This window comes from Emys orbicularis, chromosome 3, assembly GCF_028017835.1.
Source record: "Emys orbicularis isolate rEmyOrb1 chromosome 3, rEmyOrb1.hap1, whole genome shotgun sequence".
NCBI lineage: Eukaryota > Metazoa > Chordata > Testudines > Emydidae > Emys > Emys orbicularis.
In genome coordinates this window covers 202,338,240-202,365,795 of record NC_088685.1, presented here as the reverse complement: position 1 = coordinate 202,365,795, position 27,556 = coordinate 202,338,240, and the positions used below count along the sequence as shown (strand labels likewise).

Genomic DNA, 27,556 nt, shown 5'->3' with positions numbered 1-27,556 from the left:
GGAGAGTTAATTTCCTGTCCTGACTGATGAGGTGCTTTGAGCAAGAATTGACAATGATTGAAGGATGCAGGAAAATGAAATGTTTGTTCATTGTCTTTGCTGTGATTTAAGTAACAGAGAGGAAATCACTATGTAGGAGCTTATACTTTGTCCAATTTCATTTGTTGGGAGAACACTAACATGCAAAATAACACAGTAATAATTTCCAAGAATGACCCCAATTAATCACTGCCTCATGATAAATTTAGAGAGGACTAAAACTTCCTTTCCCTCATGTCTTCAAAATATGAGCTGACCTAACTTCTATTTTTAGCTGTACTAAGTGAAACCAGATTAGACATTAAGCAGCAGTCCAGAGCAGCAAGTAATTTCCCCAAAATGCTTGGAGAAACCTGATAAATGGAGTGCTGCTTATTTTATTTCTCAAGGAGGAGAGAGGGAAGGAGAAGTAAGGGCAGTCACATGACCTTTTTGGAGCAAGGCAGGTCATATTGCAAGCTCCACTGCTTCCTCTCGCTGTCACTTCCCAGCTCTTAGTTCCTTCCCTAGAGTTTTCTTCTGTCTCTCACCCGGTGTTTCTTCTGCTCTGTCTAAATCTGTTTTTGCTCTTGTGCATTTTATCTCTGCCTTCTCTTCATTTTTAAGAGGTAGTGCTGCAAATGGTCTCAATTTGTTTAATATTTTAAATCTCAAATATAGCTCCTCCATGGGGATGGGGAATATTGAACTATGAATAGTTTTGGACTGAATCATAGTATAATATGATTTTAAAAGGCCTACAGAAAATATGTCCTCTGGTTATACAGAACCATAGAAATAGTGTTTCAGTTTTTTAATAAATAAAATGGCTGTGGGAACCAGTCACCCATGTACAGTATATACATTAAAGAAATAGTGGGAATGCAGCACAAAACCCTGTCTTAAACTGTCACCGGAGATCGATGTAAACTGTGGGAGAACTGATAGCAAAGCTAGAAATGAAGTTTATGAAGATTGCTCAGTTGAGTACTATCTCGGATAGACAAAGCATTTCAAATTTTAACATCCTCATTTGTGACCCTTACAGTAATAACTGTTCAGTATGTATGTGCATTTCATTTTTCTCTCCCTTCGTTTGCGCACGCATGCTGTGTCTCTCACCTGTCCATAGTTTGTCCTCTCAGGAAAGCTCTCTCCTTAAACTTTTCACCAAATATGCAGACAGCATTTGTAGAGACCTAGCTATAATTAACCTTAGTAGTAGGTGGGGAGCATTCTGTTTTTAATTGTTGATCATTTGGTGTAAAGCACATAAGAGGAACTTTAAGTTGTTCCAAACAGATAAGCCATAGGAACTAATCCTTCATTTAAAGAAAATTTTCTTTTTTGCTACGGTTTTGAGTCTTGATTGGTAGGTTTGCAGGAAATACTATTTGTGACCACAGCAGAGGGTCTCAGATTGTTGTTCACCTGGTGGTTGTCTATTTTAATCAGTCCTTCTTCCCTCCTCTGTCACCAAAACAACTCTTCATGTCACAGTGAATTGGCACTTCCTGAAGTGGGTAACTTTAGGAGGCACTGCTTCCCTGAAGTGACAGTTTAAAACTGTCAGAAATGCAAGACAGACTGATGGTAGAGGCAGGATGGAGAAAAAATGTGGCCACTTTAGAGGATTTTTAAATATAATAGCAAGCTCTTTCGCATTCAGTTGCGGGCTAGTCTTGACCTAAAAATGTCTCAGCCTGTGTGAATCAATCCAGACAGCAACAGTATTATGATCTAGTGTTAACATTAAAAAAAAAAAATCAGTGAAAAGCTTCAGGTTAAGGAGTCCAAAAAAAATAAAAAATCATGCGTTAGAAGGTTATGGAGGAGTAATTATCAGCTACATTGAGAAAGTGGAAGAGTAGGGAAGGATAGCAGTGATATGTGGGAAAGGATTTGTTTTCTTCCCCATGCAGAGATGGGGACTATTATAAGGAGTGTGTATGAAATCATACTTAGTAATACGATTAGAAAGGCAGGAAAGGTGTAATGGGGCTATTTTTGTCTGAAATTTCAGAAATGCTTACAGATCTTGGTTGTTAACAGAAGTTAGTTATCCACTTTGCCGCTCTGCAGCCTGTGTAACCTCTTCTTTTGGAAGGTTAAAGAAACCAGAACAACTTGAAGAAAAAAAATGTGCGCACACACATGCATTGAATATCCAGTGATGTAACCAGGGCAATCTCTCTTTCCATGATCAAATAGCTGTATAAATCAGGATAAAAAAAAAAGATTCCAAACAATCTTCTTCTCTAGAAAAACTTCTGAGCATTAAGTGATGATATCCCTTTTGAATTTACTGGTGGCAAACTGACACATATTTCATTGTAGTTATCTAAAAAATCCGTTCTTCCCTGCAAATAAGCACTTTTTCTTTTCACTTTTAAACATGAATCACAGCTCAGTAAGGGGCCAAATCAAAACAATTTTGTGAGCTACTGTAGAAATAGAATAAAGTAAACCTTTAATTGTAATACCCCCAATGGATTAAAAAAACAAGAGAACAGTTTAAAAACCTACTAGGTTGATTAAGTGTGTTGTGATTTCTGAATAAGATGTTCGCTTTTTATTCAGGAGGTCATTTGCCACATTCACAAGGTAAGAAAAAGGGGCTGGACAGGCCATTGCATCTAATTTGCCTTAATGCTGACTCTCTTAAGAGAGCTGTTACGCTCAAATAAATAATTTACATGAGGCACAACCTGCCAAATATTTGAAAACCGCCTCTGTATCGTGGGAAACTTGGGAAAATGAACTTGACTAACATTCAGAGCACATCTATGGGAAACAGCTCAATGTAATGGAGATGGCTGAATTAGCAACCATGGGAGAGAATCTGGGGTGGAAATACAGGATTGGAGAGACGAGAGAAGATATCTGCATATGGAGAAATCCTGTGATATTTCTCCTGACTGAAACTCCTGTTGACGCCAGAACATATATGACAGTGCTGGGCACCTGGTTTGACTGCACAAGGACCCCTGTGCAGAAGGATAGTGAGGACTAGCTGGATCCTACAGCTAATTCTCCTGCTTTCCCCCCACATGTAGTACAGACACAAGTAGTATTGAGACTGCATGCCCTAAATGAAGGCACGGCTTGGTCCAGTGTTGGCTCTAAATCCAACAAATATCCTATTTCAAAAAACTTAATGAAGGAGATGTGTAATTGCTTAATGTTAATAGGGATTAACTGTATGTAGAAGTATGGAAGTATTTTGACATACTGGGCCACATTCAGAGCTAATGTGAGTTGGTGCAGCTCCATTAAAGGGTATGGAGCTGCATCTAGTTACTTATCTCTGAATTTGGTCATGCTCTCCCGGCATGTGCTGAATTTATGATGCCTTAAAAAGTTTTTAAAGGTTATATTTCTAGGAGAATCATCATTAAACTATTTGTGACAAAACAACCACCTCCCACCCTTGCCGACAAGAAATCCAATGAGGCAAGTTATTAATATGGTACATGGTACTGAATTGTTTTTGTTTCTATGTGCCTTTGATTTCATTGTGCTAAAAACTGGCAGCAATCTGCAGTTTTGAGGGTTAGTTAAAGACAATGCCTGCAGGTCTTGCCATGGCAAATTCTTGGAACCCTGCCATAACTGTTGACAAGTAAAGTTTTGTTTCTGGAAACTAAGGGTGTTTTCCCACTGGATTTTACCACTTGTTTTTCGTTGTTATTACATGCTTGTCAGACTCTATTTCTCAGAAAAGATAATGAATTTAAATCTGTATTTCCTGCTGTGCATACCAGAGAACATGTCTCATGGTTCTAATGAAAATTAGACAAATTCCAACCTCTCCAGATTATCAAATATATTCCATTAAGGACATGGTATTTGAAGTAACATTTTTATTGGCTGATTTATTTTAAGAGTTAATGGAAATATGCTGAAGATGAATTAAAGGAAAAAACTATGAAGAAACTATTTGTTTTTGTTAGTATACAATTGTTTGTTCTCTAGAAAGAAACCTAGCCAGGACAGGAATTTGAATTCTCATAATATAGTGCAAATGCTTTCTATAAATAATTTATATTTAAAACATCTGATTTTAATATAATTTACATTTTAAAATCTGTAGCAGAAGGTCACTGTACCTGTGAAAATTTGCATAATCTGCTCACAAAACAATGGCAGAATGGGAATGCCATTGTAATACATTGGTCAGATCTTGCTCTTCTTACTTGCTTAGGTAAATAGTCATGCACATTTAAATGAGATTACTCACATGAATAAAGTGAGTATGATTTAGCCCATTGTTAACGGACTTCTTTCCTGCCCTCATGCTGGTGGTTTAATAATAAAAAACATCTTTTCTATTGGATTAGTAAGTATTTTATGTAAACATAGTCCATGCGCAGGATAAGTAGCACGCTGAGTGTTTTAACACCAGAAATTGGAGTTCAGAGCCAGGATAAATATTTTTCACGTGGCTTAGTTTTATCTTATTCCTCATTTATGTGCATCACAGAACTGCAAAATTATGGGACAGTGTCTGCTCAGCAGAGGCCCCTGGTAGTATAGGAGGAGTACGCTCAGTCAGTGTAGAGCCATTGATGAGGCTATGTGGGCAAAGTTTGCACAGTGCTTGCCTGAATCAAGGTCAAGATACTGCAATAGGTCCCATCTCCACGAGAAAAAGCCATTGTGTTGCGGGACCCAGTTACAACATGGTAGTGCCTGACAAGTTAAAGCAGTGTGGCCTTGCAGTGTATGGTGTTCTTTAATCACAGTAAATTCAGAAACTAATGGAAGTTGTGTGACTAAATGCATTACGTGGCTTTGAAAATCACAGCCTCCTGCAACACTAAATAGTGTTTTGACCATATTGATTATTGCTGTGTTGTAATTTAGTAGCATTTTTGTAATATAAGCAGGATTTTGGACTCTTGCTTCTATGAGCTCTAAAATTCTACTTAGTCAAAATAAAAAATATTTTCTGACTTTGTTATTGTTTGCATTTGTATTTATAGCATCTACATACCCCATCTGAGCGGGGGAACTGCATTATCTAGGTGCTGACCAAACATGTTAAGAAGACATATCCTGCCTCCAGGAGCTTTCAATTGAAATAGACAAGACAGACAAAAAGCTGGAAGGGGAAATGAGAAACAGAGGCACAGATAGGTAAAGTGACTTGCCCAAGGTCACACAGTAGAGCCAGAATCATAGAATATCAGGGTTGGAAGGGACCTCAGGAGGTCATCTAGTTCAACCCCTGCACAAAGCAGGACCAATCCCCAACTAAATCATCCCGGCCAGGACTTTGTCAAGCCTGACCTTAAAAACCTCTATGGAAGGAGATTCCACCACCTCCCTAGGTAACCCATTCCAGTGCTTTACCACCCTCCTAGTGAAATAGTGTTTCCTAATATCCAACCTAGACCTCCCCCATTGCAACTTGAGACCACTACTCCTTGTTCTGTCATTTGGTACCACTGAGAACAGGCTAGATCCATCCTCTTTGGAACCCCCTTTCAGGTAGTTGAAAGCACTACCCTCATTCTTCTCTTCTGCAGACTAAATAATCCCAGTTCCCTCAGCCTCTCCTCATAAGTCATATGCTCCAGCCCCGTCATCATTTTTGTTGCCCTCTGCTGGACTCTTTCCAATTTTTCCACATCTTTTTGTAGTGTGGGGCCCCAAACTGGACACAATACTCCAGATGAGGCATCACCAATGCCGAATAGAGGGGAATGATCACGTCCTTTCATCTGCTGGCAATGCTCCTACTTATACAGTCCAAAATGCTGTTCGCCTTCTTGGCAACAAGGGCACACTGTTGACTCATATCCAGCTTCTCGTCCACTGTCACCCCTAGGTCCTTTTCTGCAGAACTGCTGCCTAGCCACTCGGTCCCTAGTCTGTAGCAGTGCATGGGATTCTTCCGTCCTAAGTGCAGAACTCTGCACTTGTCCTTGTTGAACCTCATCAGATTACTTTTGGCCCAATCCTCTAATTTGTCTAGGTCCCTCTGTATCCTATCCCTACCTTCCAGTGTATCTACCACTCCTCCCAGTTTAGTGTTATCTGCAAACTTGCTGAGGGTGCACTCCACCCCATCCTCCAGATCATTAATGAAGACATTGAACAAAACCGGCCCCAGGACCGACCTTTGGGGCACTCTGCTTGATACCGGCTGCCAACTAGACAAGGAGCCATTGATCACTACCCATTGAGCCCGACAATCTAGCCAGCTTTCTGTCCACCTTATAGTCCATTCATCAAACCCATACTTCTTTAACTTGCTGGCAAGAATACTGTGGGAGACCGTATCAAAAGCTTTGCTAAAGTCAAGGAATAACAAGAATAGAAATAGAGCTTAGCTCTCCTGATTTCTATTCCAGTATATTATCCACTAGATCATGTTACTGCCTGTCAGTTAGAAGGGTCAAAGTGTTTCTGTGATTATGTTCAGTCATTATCTTTAAATATAGTTTACAATTAAAGGACCTCATTCTGATCTCACTCTGGAATAAATCAGTAATAAGTCTGTTAAACTCAGTGGAGTTACACCTGTGCAAAACCCCTCAAACTTGCTAATATAATTCACTTTGGGTTCCCTGGAGTATGAAAGGCCCTGTACAAATATAGACTTGTCTAATTCCATTGTGTAACCTGGCAAGAAGTACTGGCAAAGTGAGCGCAGTTTTCTTAAAACACGTCAGTTCTTTAAAGGATATTCCACTGGAAGAATAAACACTTACTCCAAAGACTCCATGATTAATGATGTATGATTTTTGAGTGGACATATGTTGAGTGGACATATGCTTGACTATCTGTAATCATTCGCTGTTGTAAATGAACAGCAGTCTTTTTAGTTGTCAGCAGTTTGTGTTTCTTCCTTCTCAAATTGAATCCCTAATTTCTTTTTGGGAATGTGTTTAAAAAAACAAAACAGAAACTCAAGCTCACACCTCAGTCTCCTTCCCGCTCCCTACTCTTTTTTCTTTTTTTGAGAAACATTTTGGTTTTCTTTACTCCATTAATAAACAAAAGAGGTATAGCCACCCCGATCCCTTCCACCTACCTCTCCCTTTGCTTGTCATCTTTAATTCTCTGAACGCAGGATGTGTCATTTTGGAACACCCTCATGATCAAGTCAGATATCTTGCCTGATGCTTTTAGAGAAAGGTAACCTGACCTTCCTTCCACTTTAAGCTCCATCTACACTAGGAAATTGACTGTAATTAGTAGTGCATCCTCCTGAACCAGTACTGAAAATTAACTGCTAGAGCCAATGCGAGAAAGCATTCTTCAGCACCACTGAGTCTCAAGAACATTTCCTGTAATGTTGCTGAAATGAGTTTGTACTGTTTTTGGTGGCAGTAAGGCCATTTTTATCACTGGTTTGGGGGGGGACCCGTTGGTGAAGGTTGGTAGCAACTAGTCAATATCCTGGAATAAGCAGAACCTTATATGATCATCATAAGTCCCAAAACATGAGAGGGTGAGGGGAAACTGCACAATCAGGGATGAAGATGATATCTTTAGTTTAAAAATTAAAACCGTCTAACCTAAATTAAGATTAGTCCATAGACACTGCAAAAAAGAGTATTCAGTGTACTTACATATTCTGGTTGATTACTGAGTGGGCATTGTTAAGAATGGTTGCTGTAAGAGCTCCATAACTTAAATAAATGTTAATGATGCTGCCTGCAGTATGAATAGACTCATGTCTTGAAGCAAATTTAAATTAAAACATTGACTCAGACTTAATAAAGTGATCAAGAATTGAACCACTGTCATTCCTACGTAGGTAATGAAGTGACAATGAAATTGTTTGTGGATATTTAAAGAATGGATTGCACAAGTAGCAGGAACAATTCATATGCCACAGAAAACAAAGGCTTGTCAGCCACCTTAATTGCTGAGCCAGGTTCTTTGGAACTTCCAGCTGTCTTCTTGTCTCAAACCAAAATATAATTGAGTTATGATGAGAAGGAATGTTAAACCAAACTAATGTTACATTGGATCACTTGTGGCTTTTGTTTGATCTAATATTTTGTTATAACTCAAAGTATTTTAAAGAAAATTTGCCTATAGTTAGTATATATACAATTAAAAACAGAAGAATACTTGTTCTCTATACCCCCCCAAAAATCAAAATTCCTCCTCCATTGTTGTAAACCTAAAGAAGTTTTGGGGGATCGATTGTTTCCAAATTCAGATGTTTACTCGTTTTGAATATATACAGAAATGTTATGTTATATAATGCATCTGATAAATGCAAAATTAATTTTAAAAAATCCACAAAGTTAATGCCTCATGATGGTTGCAAATTTAATACAGTTGGGATGGGGAAAAATTAAGGTTCCCATAGCAGTGCTAACTGTCCACATTGCACATATGTAGTTTGATTGCTACTTAGGATGTTTGGTTTTCTTCCTGTGTTTCATACTATAGTGTTTATGGTAGCAGACAGGCTCTGAGTATATGAAAACATGGGGTTATAAATATAATTTCCATTGAAACATAATTAGCAGTCAGTATACAGAGCATATGTGCAATGTGAACAAGTTAGCTGTGCTCTGTAATTTGTAATATTTGTTATTTCCCGTCATCCTTATGTTTTAAAATTGTAAAAGTAGCAATAAGCGTTCCTCTCTAATGGACCCACTTTAGCAAAGTCCCAGTTATGCTGCATCTTGAGCTTAGTAAGGAACTTTGCAGTGAAATGGACCATTTTAGCAAGTTTCACCTTGCTCTTTTTAGGAGCTCTTTGCTGTGCCCCTTGATTTGTGGCGAAGTGTAACTTGACAAAGTGGTTAGTTTCACTGCAGCATCCCTTCTTGTGAGGAACAGGCACCATCACTGAACTCTGCTTATTTTTTGTCTATTAGCATCTCAGTCTTGAATGCCAACTTTCAGACCTGTGGCACTGTTCTAATTTCACTTAGAACCAATAGCTAACGAATCATAAAGAGTCCATAAATCATATTGTAGGTGGTGCAAGAAGTGCTGCTTACAGGTAAGGTTGCCTGCTGTTTTATCAGACCTTTGTTTTCAGTTATTTACAACTTTGCCAAATGTAAACCATTTGGGTTGAAAATTCCCATGCCGGGTGTCTGCCTTAGGCTTTTTTTCTTTTCTCTTCTCTTTTCTTTTTTCTTTTTGATGGGGGAAGGGGCAGGGTGGTAGGGGAGAAGTTTAATCTAAAGCAGTTGGGTCATTTCAGAGAACCAGGTTGGGGGAAATGTTTTATCCATGTTTCTGTCTATCTATCTATCTATCTATCTATCTACAATGGTTTTGTTGAGAAGGTCTAGCCCAGGGGTGGCCAACCTGTGGCTCCGGAGCCACATGCGGCTCTTCAGAAGTTAATATGCGGCTCCTTGTATACGCACCGACTCCGGGGCTGGAGCTACAGGCACCAACTTTCCAATGTGCCGGGAGGTGCTCACTGCTCAACTTCTGGCTCTGCCACAGGCCTGGCCCCCACTCCACCCCTTCCCGCACCCTCCCCTGAGCCTGCCGTGCCCTCGCTCCTCCCCCTCCCCCCCCAGAGCCTCCTGCACACCACGAAACAGCTGATCGGGAGGTGCGGGGAGGGAGGGAGAGGTGCTGATTGGCAGGGCTGCTGGTGGGTGGGAGGCGCTGGAAGCAAGGGGGGGAAGCCGATGGGGGGCTGCTGCCATATTACTGTGGCTCATTGGTAAATTCTGGCTCCTTCTCAGGCTCAGGTTGGCCACCCCTGGTCTAGCCCCTCCATGCCTTGGAGCAGGAACTCAGAATTAGAGAGTGGAGTCTCCCTGGTGGCAGTGATATGTTTCTTGCTATCTGCATGAAAATCTGCCCAAATTTGGTCAAGTTATAAACCTTTGAAAAATCTGTTTGTACCTGCTCAATAGTTTTGTTAGTTTAGCGGCTAAATTCTCTGAAGAGTTCATCTGCACTGAGCATGTTAAATAGAGCTGGTTTGGTTTTTATTCCAAACTGGAGCAAACCCAACTTTTGAAATATTGGAATTCTCGGGTAATTGCATTTCATGTTCTCCACACAGCTCCAGTGTTAGATCCGCTCATGTGTGTCAATCAGATTGCACAAGTACCATCTCCACAGATAAGCTGAACATCATGGGAGGCAGGTGAAGCTTCCCCTTTGGGGAGGCTAGCACCCTGTCCCACTTCTTCCTCCTGCGGCCCTGCCTCTTCTGCCCACAGCTCCGCCCACATTCCACCCCTGCTCTGCCCCAGGCCCCCTCCACGCTCGGCCCCCCCCCGCCACTGCTCTTTGCATCCCTCCTCTTCTCCACCCTGTCCCCCGCGAGGTGCCCGCCATGTTACTCCTCTTCTCCACCCCCCTCCACTGCGAGGCCCCCACCGTCCTCAGGGACATCGCGGCTGGGGGGGCCTCATGGGGGTGGAGGAGAGGAGGGACGTGGTGAGCAACGGGGACATCTGGTGAGGGGGGTGAAGAGGAGGGGAAGAGACGGAGCGCAGGCGGGGCTGCCATGGCCCAGGCATCCGGGAGCGGGTCGTCAGTGGCTGCGCCAGGGGAGGCTTAACCTCCCCAGGCCTTTTATATCCGCCACCTATGCTGAACATGCTCCATTCCAGGGCAGCAGGGGCTGAGCAGGACTTCCCCTGCAATTGTGCTTCCTGACTGCCATGAGCTGCTGTGGCACCAGACACAGTAACTGAGAGCAGGGAGACTCCCTTCTGTGCTCTTAATGGTCCTCTGCCTGGAATGCAGAAAGGTGAAGTACAGGGGTCAGGGAGAGTTGCCCTGTGCAGGGGTGGGGGGCAGAAGCTTGGATGGGAGGAGGGTATGGGAGGAAGGTGAGGAAATCCCAGAATTAAGGCTACCTGCGCAACCTTACTGTAGCCCACTTACGTATATGCATTAGGATTCATTCTTTCATTACATGATCACATAGTTTTTTTTCCCACAAGGCTCCTGCTTTATTCAGTGCACAGTAATATATGTTACTGCGTCTGAGGAGGAATAGAACAGAAGCCAATTTTATGCATAGCTGAATGAATGAACTTGTATCTCAAGTTGGTCTTGCTCTTTATTTGTGTTGCTATAAACAAGTTTATACAGGTTTTTTTCCGGCCTACTCCATTCTTCCCCACAACTTACACAAATGTCAGATAACTGGTAACACATATATGCGCAGACAGGATATTTTTCATATTGATAAAATGACAGAAATTATTTCACACTCCTGTTAACTGACAGTCTTCTGCATGCAAAAAAAAAAAAAAGACGTTTGAAACCAATTTTTCTTTTGGCAAATGAAGACTGGTACTCTTTTTCCACTTACAGGACCATTAGAGTTAATTGAGATAAATATCTCTGCCATAAAAGCAAACAAAGTCTGCACAAATATTGGTCACATTAGAGAAATAAGTGTTAGAGATGTGTACTAGACATATTGAAGGGGTTTTTTTTAATTATTTTTTTTTTCATTTTATAAGCCTTTAAATCACACAAGAGGTAGCAACTAGGCCAGTTTGAGAATTCTGTGGTATAGTTGCCTTCTTTAAAAAAAAATTGTGAAAGCTTCAGAAAAAATGCTTTCTATTCTAGCAGGCAAAACAGAATCCCATTATGGATACAACTTGTTTTTCTTCTGAAAAATACACACGCAATGGAGTATGTGGTGTATATACTTAGATGTAAGCATATACTGTTATTGGCTGTATGTGTTGTGGGTAGCAGAATCCTGCTGTCATTATCCAGAACTTTTTATAACGTGTGCCCCCTTTCTTGTATTGGGCTGTACATAAACCTTTCATTTCTTTTGCCAGCCAGTCTAGTTAGTTTCAATCTAGTTTAATTTTTTTTAATCATCTATTGTTACACCCAGCCAATCTGTAAGAAAGTAATGAACCCTGCCTGAGCAGCATAAGAACGGCCAGACTGAGTCAGACCAGCGGTTCATTTAACCCAGTATCCTGTCTTCCGACAGTGGCTAATTCCAGGTGCTTCAGAGGGATGAACAGAACAGGGCAATTACCAAGTGATCCATCCTCTGTTGGTCAGTCCCAGCATCTGGCAGCACCTCCCTCCCTCTTATCCTCTGATCCCAGACTATTAAGGATGAAAAGGGGGTGGGAGGAAGGGAAAATTAATACTTATTCAAAGGGCTTTACAAAATATTAACTAGTTTGCAGTACCTCTCCAGGGTACATAATTATTATCCTCACTTTACCGACGGAGAAGCTGAGATGCATAGTTTGTGACTTGTCCAAAACCACACAAAGTATCAATATCTGAGCTGGATTAGAATTTGGGAACAAGATCGTTATTCCTTTCTTCTCCGCATTGTTTAGGCCCCAGTAGGAGCACTGGTTCAGTTTTGGGTAGTGCAGTTTTTAAAAGGGACAAATTAGGTCTCATCCTGGAAGGTGCTGAGAGACCTCAACTCCCAAGGATTTTCAGTGGGATCAGCAGTGTTTAGCACCTTCCAGGATTTTGCCCCTAGAATATATAGTAGAGCAACAAGAATAAAATGGCATGGAAATTAGACCTATCAATAGAGGTTAAAAACTGAGGATAGTGGTTTTTAGTCTTGTCTCACTCCCTCCTTTATCTCCATAAAGATAATACTTAGTCCTGACATGAGTACAGAGGATTGGACTAGATGATCTCTCGAGGTCCCTTCCAGTCTTATGATTCTCTAATTGATTCTATGATATTTAAACAGATCTTGAAGACAGGGATCAGTTATATGCATTTGTCACTGAAGGCAAGACAAAAGGTAACTGTTTTAAGTTGCAGAAAAGAAAACTTAGGTTAAATGTTAGGGGAAAACGCTATGGCAGTCTGAACAGTCGTCGTCTTAGCGTATGCACAATGTGCCTCATGTGGCACATGACCAGGATTCATCACCAAATTTGGTCTGCTGGTTGGATCATTAGCTTCCCCGGCCTGGGCCGGGTACTGACGCGGAGTGTGATGTGAACGCTGATCCATGCCCCTCCCAGTTAGACAATGAAAAATTGAGGCTCTAGAATCATCATCATTGGAGAAAAAGTCAGATTTGACATCTGTCAGAGACAGTTTTTGAATAATCATTTCTGTCAGTGTTGAGAGAAGGACTAAATAACCAAATGGAGCTTCCTTGTAGCACACAGACACAGTATATGAAACAGAATCCACTGATACTTCAGAATAATACTTAGTTAAGTTTAAAAATTAGTTCATAGGTGTATAATTATTAACATGAGGATACCTTTAAATACTACATGGAATGAAGGTGGAAATATTTTTGGGACATAAGGAACACATGGAATAGCTTGCCTTGTTTTTTACTGGGTACTTTGAAGATGCAGGACAGGTTCCAAAACGATGGCAAACCTACCTCCACAAGGAGACCCACCAGTGCAATATTTACTAGTCTTGGTGTCTTGTCCTATGATGTGGAGATTGAGCTGCTTTGAGAGTACTGTGGCAGTAATGTGAGCACTCTAGTGAATCAGGGTTTCTCTCCATCTGTCTCAGTCTTGATTGGGGAAACACTGCACGCTCCCCCATCCTCCATCCACTATCCCTAACTTTCCTCCACAAACACACTGTTTCTGTACGTGCTACCTAATTCTTCACCACTGTTCCCTATGGGACTAAGCCCCTCCAGATGATGTGGTGTAAAAGTTTGGGGTAATTAATAGGGAGAAAGTTGCACACAACAGTCAATTGAATGGCTTTTGCAGGGTTCCTAGATTTGCCCACAATATTCTTGTACAAAATGACTTTCATAAAAGTTTGAAAACGTATGGATGTGCTCTTTTTGTAGATTGTTTAGATTGTGAAAAAATACATTCAAGCAGGCTTTTCTTTCTTTTTTTCTCCCCAGTCTGTAGCTTCAGCAGACATGGATTTGAACCAGCTGGAGGCCTTTCTTACTGCCCAAACCAAAAAGCAGGGAGGTATCACAGCAGATCAGGCTGCAGTCATTGCAAAATTTTGGAAAAACCACAGAACAAAAATTCGAGAGAGTCTGATAAATCAAAGTAGGTGGGACAACACCTTGAAAAACATGAACTGGAGAGTGGATTTGAAATCGCAGTCAAGACACGTCGATCAAATAAACACCCCTGTTGCAATTGTTGAAATGGAGCTGGGGAAAAATGGGCAGGTGAGCTATCTTTGTTTTTAAAACTTAAAAGATCTGATCTTGGGAAACTCAGGCACTAAAACCTTTTACCTCATGATTAATGGAATGCATGCAAACCCAGTCATTGTACTTGTTACCTCCCAGCTTCTCACTGTGCTTGCACCTGTGCTCACCTTCTTTGGTGTAATCTGGTTTCCCCACATAGTCCAGAATTGAGTTCTCAAATCCAATTCCTAGCCTTTTTAACTTCAGCTCAGGGCGTCCTGAGGTGTAGAAGGCAAACGCTCACTCATTCAGCCTTCCTGGTTTTTATGCTAGAATTATTTTTGAAAGTTTTCTCTGTTGCCATATACAGAATATGCTAAAACTATAGCATGTTGTTGTTAACTATAAACAAATGCTAGTATTGGATATAATTACAAGGCACCAGGTTTGCTATGGGCAATATTTACTATGGGGAAATCTGCAGATGCTTTTAATTTAGGATTAGACTCATGAAATATAGTTTTCATAAAATAAAGACCAATCCTAAAGTTCTATTTGCAGTTTTCTCATTGTGACTGCTACTCTATGTAGTCACAATCTGTTTGAAAGAGATGACTTCTTCCACCCAACTGCAGGAAACTTGAGCTTCGATTCTCAATTTTTAAGTCTGCAGCTTTTTTTTAAACATTTATAATTCAGTTACCTAGATAACCAAATAACCTGTTTTCCCATTATGAATTTTTATTCTCTTTAGATAGGAAATGGTTTTCGACTTGGTATCTCTTCCTTTGCAATGTTTTTGCAAACCTTGGAATCTTTTATTTTAACAGCATAGTTAGTATGATTCACTCAGTTTAGTACAAAATTAGAAAAAAATCCAAATATCACTTTAAAGCAAAACCAAGCATATGCTAAGCATACAAGGTCAATTTCTACCCCATTACTTCTGCCCTTAGTATCCACTGACTTAGTTCTAACTGAGATCAGAATGTGACTGGAAGATGTGCAAACAGAAAGAATGAGAATCCTACTGAAGCAGCATTTACTTTGCTTAATGAATAGCATTTTATGTGACAGCCTGTTTGTTCGATCCTCATCTTTTGTCCAGATTTCTTGTGCATTTTCAACACAGTGGACATTCTCTAGCTATGCATTTCTAAAGTGACCCAGCACTATAATATGTAAGAGCTTTAAAATTTTCTACCCAATCTTATCATTTCCCCCCCTGTTTTAAGATTAGAAATGAGTGCATCCCATTAATAGCAAATGAAAAAAACCCTGACCATTAAAAAGAGTGGCACTAGATATAGGTGTGTATGTATGTATATAATTAGTCCTTGTTGGAATTTTTCCCCTCACTGGATTCCTTCAATAACAAACTAATTTACAAATACTTTTATAGTCTGTCATTCTCGAGAGGGAGGCAGGCAAAGGAAACATGACGCGGGAGGGGAAAACGTAACAGGCATTTCTGAGAAATTTGATTTCTATTTAAAAAAAATCACAGCAAAAGGACTCCATTTCTATAAACAATATTCATGACTCACTTGAATTATCTTAGCAAGTCCGTTTCATATTTCAAATATGCTTAAGACAGAGGATTGTGGAAATCTATTTCTAAACTAGCATTTTCTCTAAAGTACATCCAGCAAATTCTCATTTACTTTATAAAGGCCAAAATCTGATCTATTCAGTGAGTTAAGGGACTATTCAATATGAATACATTGATTTCAGTTACAACACAGAATACAAAGTGTACAGTGCTCACTTTAAATTATTATTTTTTTATTACAAATACTTGCACTATAAAAAAGATAAACAAAAGAAATAATATTTTTCAATTCACCTCATGTAAATCCACTCAGTCCTACTTCTTGTTCAGCTAATCGCCAAGACAAACAAGTTGGTTTACATTTACGGGAGATAATGCTGCCCGTTTCTTATTTACAATGCCACCTGAAAGTGAGAACAAAGGGTCGCGTGGCACTGTTGTAGCTGGTGTTGCAAGGTATTTACTTGCCAGATATGCTAAACATTCGTATGCCCCTTCATGCTTTGACTTGTAGGCTCTGAAGTTTTACATTGTTTTGTTTTTGAATGCAGTTATTTAAAATAATAATAATAATTCTACATTTGTAAGTTGCACTTTCACGATAAAGAGATTGTACTCCAGTACTTGTAAGAGGAGGTGAATTGAAAAATACTGTTTCTTTTGTTTATATTATTTGTACTGTAAAAAAAGATAAAGTGAACACTGTACACTTTGTATTCTGTGTTGTAATTGAAATCAATATATTTGAAAATGTAGAAAAACATCCAAAAATATTTATAATAAATTTAAATTGGTATTCTATTATTGTTTAATAGTGCTATTAGTCGCGATTAATCACAGTTCTATTATTTTTAATCTTGTGATTTATTGCAATTATATTTTTAATCATTTGACAGCCCTAGAATAAATATATTGGAATCTAGCTCTTATTGAATAAGCAACCACACATTGCTTAATTAGGTTTCTCATCAGCTGGTAACATTTGAGTTAAATTTGTATGTTTTTAAATATTGCTTCACTGAATCTTTGGTTTAGGGTCACAATAGCTTTATAGTTTTTTCATTGATCTCTCTGTGGGGTTTATTCTTAATTGCTCATTGTTACGTTCATGTCTTGAGTAAATTTGGAGTCTGTAGTACTTTTATTACTGTGATCAAGAAAATACATGTATTAGTGCCAGTCTGTAATTTAACAGCCAGGACTTTTTTTTTTCTAAAGTAAAAATGTGGATGATATATTTGATAAAACTTTTGAAGGTCTTTTCTTGGATTTGTTTAAGATAGCTAGCTGATGACTCAGGAATAAATTATTTAGAACAGACTGTTTTCATTTGGACACCTGATAGCAGGGGGTATATGTGTGTGTTGATGTGTAACAAATTAACTTAAATATTTTATTTGTTTAAACAGAGGCAATGAAAAGCTCTGTAGGAAGTGCCTCTTTCCAGAATTCAAAATCAGTCAAACAGATACTTCATAGATCTCTGTCTGCAGCTGATTAGAACCACTAAACAGGATATAGGATGTTCCAATGCAATATCAGTTATCCCCTGCTTTAAAGTGTAAATGTGTCAATAACTTGAATCACTTTTTTATGGTTTGCTATCTCTGAATTTAAACCAATATCAATTGTCTTATGTCTGAGAGGTTTTTTTAAAGAACTAACATGCAGAGCTTGCTATGCTTCCAGGACTGGTTCAGTAGCAACAACAGACCAAGCTTTAACATTTAGTCTGTGTTGGCTAATTTTATTAATGTTTTCTGCTGGATTTTATTTTACTCATATTATTGAGATTGAAAATTAAAATGTCAATTTTCTAGAAATCGTTACAACTCATAAATATATGTTATCGATGTCATTTGGAGCTGTGACATTCAGTGCTTATAATGAGGTGTGTTGCAAGGGGGTGGCTGACACTGGAAAAAGGGGGGAAATTGAGCTGGGTCGCCAAGGGGGTCCACTCTTTGGACTCTTTGGGTCCACTCTTTCTGGTAAAACACTTTACCAAAACTGCTGCTCCCAGATTATGACAGATCCCCACACGCTTTTTTTCAGACCACTTTAAGGACTGTTGACAATATGGGGGAAATGAGTTGTTTTTCCCTCTCCTTCTTCCCAGTTAGGCATGCAGATTGCTAAAAATGTTGAGAGCTGGGTCTGCTACTACAGATACTAACTCCTCTAACTTCAGGAAGTTGGCGTCTGTATTCTTGATTTGCATTTTGGCCCTTTCTCAAGTGAATACTTTACTTTGAGATTTTATGTCTCTTGTATGTTCAGCATGCTGCTGCTGCCTGTTTTTTATATATGGTTGTCAAAGAAGCATAAAAACATTAGTCAGCACCACCAAATACTCAGCTTCACTGGCTCCCCATTCATGTTAGGGGCTGACTGAAAACTGTCCTAAAATTGCCTTGCTTCAGCCTACTTCATTGACTTTTTCCTCTATCTACTCATGCCATTCTCTGCTCATCTATCACCAGCCTTTTCTCTTTCTTTTCTAAGCTTAATCTGCTGTGCTTTCTAACACCCTTATCCCTCTTCATACAAGAGTCTTAGCTTCTGCATCTAAAAATGTCTTCTTGTATCTCTACACCTCATTGACTCTATTTTCAAATTTGGTGTAGCTTTTCTCCTTTGCTTATACCTCTTCATCTCATTCTCCCTCTATGTTATTTCTTCATAACTGTTTTTTTCCTCTGAAGTCTTTTTTTGGGAGGATACATTTTCAGTGGCATAAGAAGGTAAATGTTTTGATTTTTGTACTATGGTTTTCTATTAAACCTTGGAGCTGTGCCATATACACTTAAACTTATGTTCTGGTCTGGGTGAGTGTCCTCTGATAGGAGATTCTCCCTTTTCCCTAGAGCTGTTTACGTTCCATCCAATATACAAATCCAGTTAATGTTAATCGTATTATTGGAAATGTGTACTTATAAATCAACTGCAAACTATTGAAAGTAGAAATGCTTAATTAGTCACTTGCAATGTATACCTGTCACTGAGGTCCTCCAGTTTACCAGAGAAGGCAAACTTTTATTTATATAATGAATAGTCTGCAGCTACTCCACTGCTGACTGTCTTTGACAGTAGAAATGTATAGAGAAAATATGTGCATTGCTAACGCTATCCATTTTCCTTTTTACTGAAGAGTCAATTCTTTTTCTTCATACAAGACTTTTTTTTATTTAAAAAAAACAGCAAGAATGGGTGATGTTAATTACTGGCTGCATAGTTGAGAACTTTTAAAGGCAAAAGATCTGGTCATGATGGTATGAAGGGAGAACAATACTTCATTGTATTCTATTGTAATTTAGAGTCCAGCACTGAAGAGTATGACATACTCTCTGAAAATCAGCTTGGCTTAAGGTGGTCACAACTTCTTTCTGAGTTTCTGGAATGTAGAGAGACAGGGTAGGTGAGGTAATCTCTTTTATTGGACCAACTTCTGTTGGTGAAAGAGTCAAACTTTCGAGCTTACACAGAGCTCTTGTTCAGGTCTGGGAAAGGTATTCACAGTATCACAGGGCTTGTCTACGCTACCTGCCAGATTGGCGGGCAGCGACTGATCCAGCGGAGGTTGATTTATCACGTCTAGTATAGACACAATAAATCGACCGCTGAGCACTCTCCCGTTGACTCTGGTACTCTACCAGAATGAGAAGCACAAGTGGAGTCAACGGGAGAGCGTCAGCTGTCGACTTACCGCAGTGAAGACACCACGGTAAGTAGATCTAAGTACGTCGACTTCAGCTACGCTATTCATGTAACTGAAGTTGCGTAACTTAGATCCACTCCGCGCGGTAGTGTAGACAAGTCCACAGCTAAATACAAGTTGGAACAGATTGTTGTGCATAAGGAGTTAACACATGTTGCAAGAGACCATTCAAGGTGAAGTGGGCAATTAACACTTCAGTCTGTAAAATAAAGGGGAGTTAGCAGGTTACAGATTGTTGTAGTGAGCCATAAATCCAGTATCTTTATTGAGTCTGATTTCTGTTGCCTAGCAAAGTTATGAATTTAAGCTGCCACACTCATCTTTTGAAGATGTTGTACATGTTTCCTTTGAGAACATGGACTCTGCACTATTTTCATGAACGTTGCAAGCACAGGGTGCACAAGAAGAACCGAATGAATGGGGAACATGACGATTCCTTGAAGGACTGATTGCTGTGGGACATAGTGAAAACCAGTTCAAGGTTGTTGGTGGCATTTACGGAGCTGGTGAGAATGGTAGAGTGTTGGTTCTGGGTCCGAGAAACAAGTATTGGCTAATGGGATCACATCATAATGTAAGTTTGAGATGATGAGCAGTAGCTTCAGAACTTTCAGATGGGCAAGGCCACATTCCTGGATCTGTGCATTGAGCTCACTCCAGCCATCCAGTGCAGGGACGAGAGAACGAGAGCTATACTGACAGTGGAGAAGTGAGTGGCGATTGCACTGTGGAAACTTGCAATGCCAAATTCCTACTGCTCAGTCAGGAATCAATTTGGAGTTGGGAAATCCACTGGGGGTACCATTGGTATGCAGGGCCATTAATCGCCTCCTGCTATGCAAGATTGTGACTCAGCAATGGGCAGGACATAGTGGATGGATTTGCAGCAGTGCGGTTCCCACACTGCGGTGGAGCAATAGACAGCACACATATCCCTATTTTGGCACCAGACCACCTTGCCACTGAGTATATAAACAGAAAGGGCTACTTTTCCATGGTTACGCAAGCATTGGTGGATCACCGAGGGCACTTCACTGACATCAGTATGGGCTGGTCAGGGAAGGTGCATGATGCTCACATCTTTAAGAACACAGGACTGTTCAGAAAGCTACAAGCAAAGACTTCCTTTCCCGACCAGTGGATTACCATTGGGAATATTGAAATGCCAATAGTGATCCTGAGGGACCAAGCCTTCCCCTTGCTGTCCTGGCTCATGAAGCTGTACACCGGCCACCTCGACAGCACCAAGGAATGATTCAACCAGCAGCTCAGCAGGTGCAGAATGACAGTTGAATATGCGTTTGGTTGTTTGAAGGGTTGCTGGGCGTTGTCTTGTACACACAAGATTGGACCTCAATGAGAAAAATATCCCAATGGTTATAGCTGTCTGCTTTGTCCTGCATAATATATGTGAAGCAAAGGGGGAAAAGTTTCCACTGGGGTGGATGTGGAGCAGCTGTCTGCTGAATTAGAACAGTCAGATACAAGGGCTAATAGAAGACCTCGATGTGGAGCTATACGGCTCAGGGAGGCTTTGAAAGAGTAGTGTGTGTTGTGGTAGTGTGCTCTATCTGGCCCTGCTCTATTGTGGCCTGGCAGGAATCGTGGTGATTGCTGTACATGTAGGAATATAACATTGTCAATGCATCTATTAACTTTGTAAATGATCCTATGAGTGACACTGTGCAATGACAGGTAATTGGTTGCTTTGAGAACTGCTGATCACTGGGCAGCATACATTGTGAACTAATAAAAATGAATTATGTTCCAAAGAATAGAATTGTATTCTGTAACAAAATCAATGCAAAAAAGCAATTTTAAAACAAATCCATTAAAAAATTAATAAGAGAACAGAATTTATGGAGAAGTAAGAACATTCATATCCATTTCAGCTACACATACACCAACCATGGCTTTCACAGGTCAGTGTGCATGAAGCGGTGATTGTCTTTAATGTCCCCTGGGGTGGAGTGGTAGGGGTAGTGCAGTGACCCCCTGATGCAAGGGTGATGAGTTATATGGGCCCATGGTACCCGGGCTCCCGCAAATGCGGCTCAACCAATGTTGAGACCCGGACCCACATGCCGCCCCCACATGCCCCCTCCCCCGAGCGCCCCCAGTCCCGTCTGCCGGCCCCGCCTGCCCCTTCCCCGGTGTGTCCCTTCTGCCGCTACTGGCTACAAGGGAGCGGCGCCGGGGGCAGGCTGAGGCGGCTGCTGCACTTGCGGAGGGAGGAGGCACATGACAGACCGCCCCCTCACCCCAGCAGGTGACTCCGAGGGGGGGGCTTATCCTGGCTGGACCTCCTGAGCAGCACCCTGGAGGGGGCTTGGGTGAGTGTCGTGCTGGGGGGGCTGGAGAGGGCCCTCCTCCCCCAGAGCTCACTGCTGCCGGCAGGGAGAAGGCTGGCGGGAGTCCTCTCTGGTCCCCAGCCCCAGGTAAGCCTGCCTGCCTACGCCCCACACCCCCTCCTGCACCCCAACCCTTTGTCCCAGCCCAGAGCCTGCACCCAGCACCCCAAACCCTCTCACACACCCAGCACCCCAACCCCCTGTCCCAGCCCAGAGCCCGCACCCCTCCCGCACCTAAACTCTCTCCCATAGCCTACACCCTAAACCCCCTCCCACACCCAAACTTCCTCCCAGAGCCTTAGGTAGGTGTGTGTGGGGGGGGGGGGACTTGGACTCATTCTGGGCACCACCAAAAATTATACAAACCTGCCGCCCCTGCCCTGATGCCATGTGGTATGTTGAGGGGGGTATAGGGAAGCCCCAATATTGAGTTATCAGTGGGCTGCACAGGGAGGCGAGCCTGGGTTTGCTGAACCTTATAAGTCTACCAGAGTCTGCAGCATCTGTGTTTGCTGTCTGAGAAACCCCATTATGTCCTGTTGCATCTCCCTCTCCTTTTCCTGCTGGGACTCTTGGGCTATTCTCCTGTCAATTCTTTCCTTCTCCAAGCTGTCCGCAGCGTTCATCATCCGGGCCCTATGCCCATTGTCCGATGCAGCACTGGCTTGCAGGATTCTCATTGAACATGTCACCCTGAGTCCTCTTCTTTCTCCTCCTCATGTGGCTCAGGTTCAGTGGGTGTGGAGTGGGAGACCCTGAAGGCAGTAATGGCAGCAACGGCAGATACAACACACAGAGGTACCATTATCAGCGTATTCACAACAGAAAGCAAAACTTAAGATGCTGAATTCACTTCCCTTGCTCCCCTAAAATTTTAAGCACTACCGCCTCACTTCTGCTTGGGATTGCTTGTGCACAGCATCAGTCACAGCACTAGTCATGGTGAGTATGGCCCGCCAGGGGTTGGGGAAATGAGGGAATTGCTCGGTTGTGTGATTCTAGTAGTGTAGGGTAATGGCATTGAATACTGGCACCGTTTTCCACAGGTGGTGATTTTCGCTGATATCTCACTTCTGAGGGTAACAAAGGCAGAGAGAGCACAGCTGCTGCTGGCGTACTGAAGCTGCCTGGGCCCGTATGCTGCTAGCCTGCTTACTGCAATGGTGCCTGCTGAAGTTATCGCTGAGCGGCGTGGGAAAGTGTCCTACCATGGAGGAAGAAATAAGGTGGCCCTGCCTAGAAACCGTCGGAGGAGGATTGCAGAGTACTTCCAAGAAAGTTTAATTGAGATCTCTCAGGAGGATTCAAGGGACATCCCTGTGTACGTAAAACTGCTCTGCATGGTCCCCCCCAACCCCCGCCTAATTTTAGAGGGGGAATGAAAAGCAGATAGCAACTCTACCTCTCTTGGTCATATAACTACCTCTTCTAGCACAAATAAATATAATGAAAAGTCAAAAGATGTGTCCTGCTACTTTGGGGGTGCCATTGTTGTCATTGAAAATTTATCTACACGCTTACGCAAGGTTCCTTCCCCTGCATCACACTTGCCTGTGCTTGACTGGCTGGACTGCATTGGAGTCAAAAACAGGTCCTGGCTCACTGTGCAACTGGGTTGACCTAACCCTAGCTCTGTGTCTCTCAGGGAGGTTGTGTTACTATGTCGGCGTAACGGGGCGCTTACAACTAGGTCACTAAGCTGCCTTGCATCGACTTAACTTTGTGGTGTAGACCAGGCTTACCTCTGTCTAAAAAAAACAGATAATACCTGATAATTCAGAGGAAAATGGGGAGAGGGGAAAACCTTAATGCAACTAGACAATTGTGTAATGTTGTACAGTACATGGGGAGGGGAAATGCATTCTTGATTTTGGAGGTGATGAGATTATACCCTGAAGCCTGAGACATGATTGACCCTCTTACCTTGAATGTCTGCAGTAGGGTGACCAGACAGCAAGTGTGAAAAATCAGGACAGGGGGTGGGGGTAATAGGAGCCTAAATAAGAAAAAGCCTATGAAATTGGGACATCTGGTCACCCTAGTCTGCAGAAACTTTGTGGGCTTGCTCTGTTGTCCATTGGAAATGAAGTATGTTCCAAGGTAAACCACGGTAACCTTTTGTTATAGCAAAAGCAAGAAAAGTGAGTAGAGAGAGACTCATCTTGACATGTTTGATGTTGTGTTAAATTCTACACAAATTGTGAGATCCTAATATGGATTAACTTTATATTTTAATCAAATGATGATGATCTAAGATACATATGTACTATATGCAGGCATTTGCACACTTGCTCATACACACACAAATATAAAAATATTAGGCTATACTTTCATAATGTAATCAAGGTTCCAGGATTTAGCTTCTCTGAATCTCATCGTATGACTAAGATTACAGATTGTGAATGCTAGTGAACTCCTAGTTGGTGTTCCTTACATAGTAAATCTAGGCCTCTGTAAGAAATTTGGATTCTGTGGTTTGTGTTTAGTTCCAGCGATAGCTTTCACTGCTGAAGAACAGGCTGAGGATATGTCATGAGTAAGTCGTGCTATGGGTAGGAAAAAATTAAATCTGCCATTGCTGCTGCCAAAGATGGATAAACACTACAGTTCAGGTTGCAACCTGGCTATTTCTGAAGGTAATTTTCAAATTTCCTATTTTTAATAGACTGTATGTTCTGAAAAGACAGATCTGTTTTTGTAGAGTGCAAAGAGATGCTTGCCATGGTAAAACAGTTCCAGATTCCATAACTGCAGAATAAAGAGAACATGGTATGCAGTGAAAAAAAATACTGTACCTATTCTCCCTACATCCTTAAACTAGTCTAAACTTACATTACTGGAGCTATTGCTTCAGTCAATTATTGGAAAGTGCATTCAGTTAAGAGTCCAAACAAATCGATCAGCCTAACCAGAGCAAGCCTAATAGACATTGCGATTAAAACTGTAAAAAACATTGAGTAGAAGTTAGTGAAAAATCACCTTAGTGACCAAGAACATAATCACTGAGCTTTTGTTCGCCTTGGAAATTTCCAAGTTAGAGGGAACAGTTACATAACCGAGTACAGTGAAAAGTGAATGTAAAAACATAAAAGGGCAACGGGTCACATAGCTCAGAGAGAACTAGAACAAAACTGATTTATTAAACTGAATTTTGCTAAACACAACACGTTGTACTGGTGGTGGTTCTTCACTTTGCTGATTTGTATCCTTTCCTGAAAGCTCAGCAAAAAAGAAATATGTAGTATATCACTGAGAGCAGAACTTTAATTTCTTTAATGAAGTATGTTGTGGTTCTAAAAGTACAGGATTGAGGCATCAGTTAACAAAAATGTAAGTTTAATTCTAATTTTCATTTTGTCAGGGCTCATGCTTTTAGGTCAAGAGGTCCTGGGTTCAGTTCCCTGCAGATGACCCAAACTGGCATTGTTACATGTATCTGTGCTGTCTCTAAGCTCTACATCATAGTTCGTTCCCAGAGCCAGGAACAGAACTCAGGAACCCTGATACCCAACGTTCTGATGCTAGTTTACAAAAAAAAATGTCTCTCAGTATGGGTTGTTTGTCAGAGGATAATTGCATGCTTCTTCCCTCCACCCCTTTCATTCCCCATTACTCAGATAGGTGAAATAAGAGGTCTGTGCTTTGGTTAAGGGGAGCTGTCCTTTTGAGAACATGGTGTGCCAGACTAAATGTGACTGAGAGCAATGTTTGGGAGATTTTGCCCGTGTTCACCGAGTGGTAAATCCTGTCTGTGCATGCAAACTCAAAAAAGCTCAGAACTTGTTTTAATAAACTTACCTTTCCAGAAAACAGCCTTCACTCTTGAAGATGTGCTCCTAGCACATATGGGAGATTGGATGCCTTATGAGATGCTAATGAGCTTCAGAGCCTTTTGCCTATAGGTCACCTCTCTGAATTCAGTCGAATTTGATAGGTATTAACAATTATTCCCATCTGATTGATGACTGGTGGCTCCTGTACAGGATGTTTAGTGAGTCTCTGTTCCAGTTCCCACATCATAAACTCATCACATGCTTTGCATTAGTTTGCAGACTCAGCAGAGAAGCCAAGAACCTCATGAACCATAGAGATTGAACTGCCCCATTACCTTGTCATAGAACATGAGTGCCTACCCTGTTGGCCAAGCAGGCACACTTCCCTTCGCTGCCTCTACTGGGGTTCAGAAATAATACGCTCTGCCTCTGGAGTCTTTAAATGATTTTCTCCTTCTCCTGGGGTTTAACTTCCCCCAAAGCACTCAGCTCCCTTTTAGGACTAGGGGTCTTCTCAGCCCTCCTTCTTGTGTTTGTGTGTTTTGTTCTTTCTTTCTGTCTTGGCCTCCATGGTCTGTAGTCTCCCCTCAGACTCAGGGATCATCCCACTCTCCTCCTGGGACTGGAGATTCTGGTCCTGACACACACATTCTCCTCTCAGGTTCAGGGGTTCTCGTTCTAGGGACTGAGGTTTTCTCTCATGCTGTTCCCTACTTGGCACAGGTCCCCTTTTCGGCTGTGCTTGTTACCTCAGGCCAGCTGTGGCTTTCAACCAGCTTCTCCCCTTCAGCTGGTGTCTGTCTCCAATTAGCCCCCAGGCTCAAAGGGTTCAGCAGGCTGCCTTCTGTTTGGTGTCTCTCTGATCTGAGGGAAGAGGCAACATATATACAGCCATCTTTTCTAGAGCTGATTGGATGGGCGGGAGGACAGCCTTGCCCCAGTCTCTATACAAGGCTCATAGTCCCAGGCCCTTAAAGTAATAGAAACACCGGTTTTCCTCAAACACAGCCTATTCCCCTGGGTCCGCTTCCTCTCTCTCTCCAGGGGCGGCTCCAGGCACCAGCGCAGCAAGCGCGTGTCTGGGGTGGCAAGCTGCGGGGGGTGGCCTGCCAGTCGCCGTGAGAGCGGCAGTCAGGCAGCCTTCAGCGGCATGCCTGCGGGAGATCCGCCGGTCCCGTGGCTTCAGCGGCAATTGGGCAGTGGGTACGCCGAAGGCACGGGACCAGCAGATCACCCGCAGAAATGCTGCCGAATGCGCGTGACCAGCGGACCGCCTGCAGGCATGCCGTCGAAGGCCGCCTGACTGCCGTGCTTGGGGTGGCAAAAAACATAGAGCCGCCCCGTCTCTCTCTCTCTGTCCATGGGGGGAGGGATAGCTCAGTGGTTTGAGTATTGGCCTGCTAAACCCAGGGTTGTGAGTTCAATCCTTGAGGGGGCCATTTAGGGATGTGGGGCAAAAATCTGTCTGGGGATTGGTCCTGCTTTGAGCAGGGGGTTGGACTAGATGACCTCCTGAGGTCCCTTCCAACCCTGATAGTCTATGATTCTATGATATCTGCCTTTGTCATTTTCCTTGACCCTTGGATACCAAACCTTAAAGGGGGGCCACACCGTGAGATAGATGAGATGACCCTTCAGTCCTACTACCCTCTAGGGGACAGACCCCACTGTCACATGCCAATAGAGCAGGGGCGGGCAAACTTTTTGGCCTGAGGGCCGCATCGGGTTTTGGAAATTGTATGGAAGGCCGGTTAGGGGAGGGGGTCCCCCAGGACTCCTGCCCCATCCAACCTCCCCACCCCCCGTTCCCTGACGGCCCCCTCCGGGACACCTGCCCCATGCACCGCCCTGCTCCCTGTCCCTGACCGCCCCTTCCGGGACACCTGCCCCGACTGCCCTCTGCCGCCCCATCCAACACCCCCTCTCATTCCTGACTGCCCCCCTGTTCCCCGCCCTCTGACCGCCCCGACCCCTATCCAAACCCCCAACCCCTGCGCACCCCCCAGAACTCCTCTGCCTTCTATCCCCAACCCCCCTGCTCCCTGCCCCCTGCCCCCTTACCGTGCTGCCTGGAGCACCAGT

General features: G+C 42.3%; 1 protein-coding gene across 6 annotated transcripts in view; it reads left to right on the top strand.

Moving 5' to 3' along the window:
- The window catches only part of COMMD1 (copper metabolism domain containing 1), a 136,688-nt gene that overhangs the window by 35,690 nt on the left and 73,442 nt on the right, over positions 1–27,556 (top strand). For 3 of the 6 annotated variants that reach the window (XM_065401118.1, XM_065401121.1, XM_065401122.1), the window contains exon 2: positions 13,835–14,116. In XM_065401118.1, coding sequence (XP_065257190.1) covers positions 13,835–14,116 — 282 coding nt within the window. Of the gene's footprint in view, positions 1–3,944; positions 3,967–8,979; positions 9,002–13,834; positions 14,117–22,747; positions 23,097–27,556 lie in introns of those variants that run through there. The other 3 variants (XM_065401120.1, XM_065401123.1, XM_065401124.1) reach the window with 3 other exon arrangements.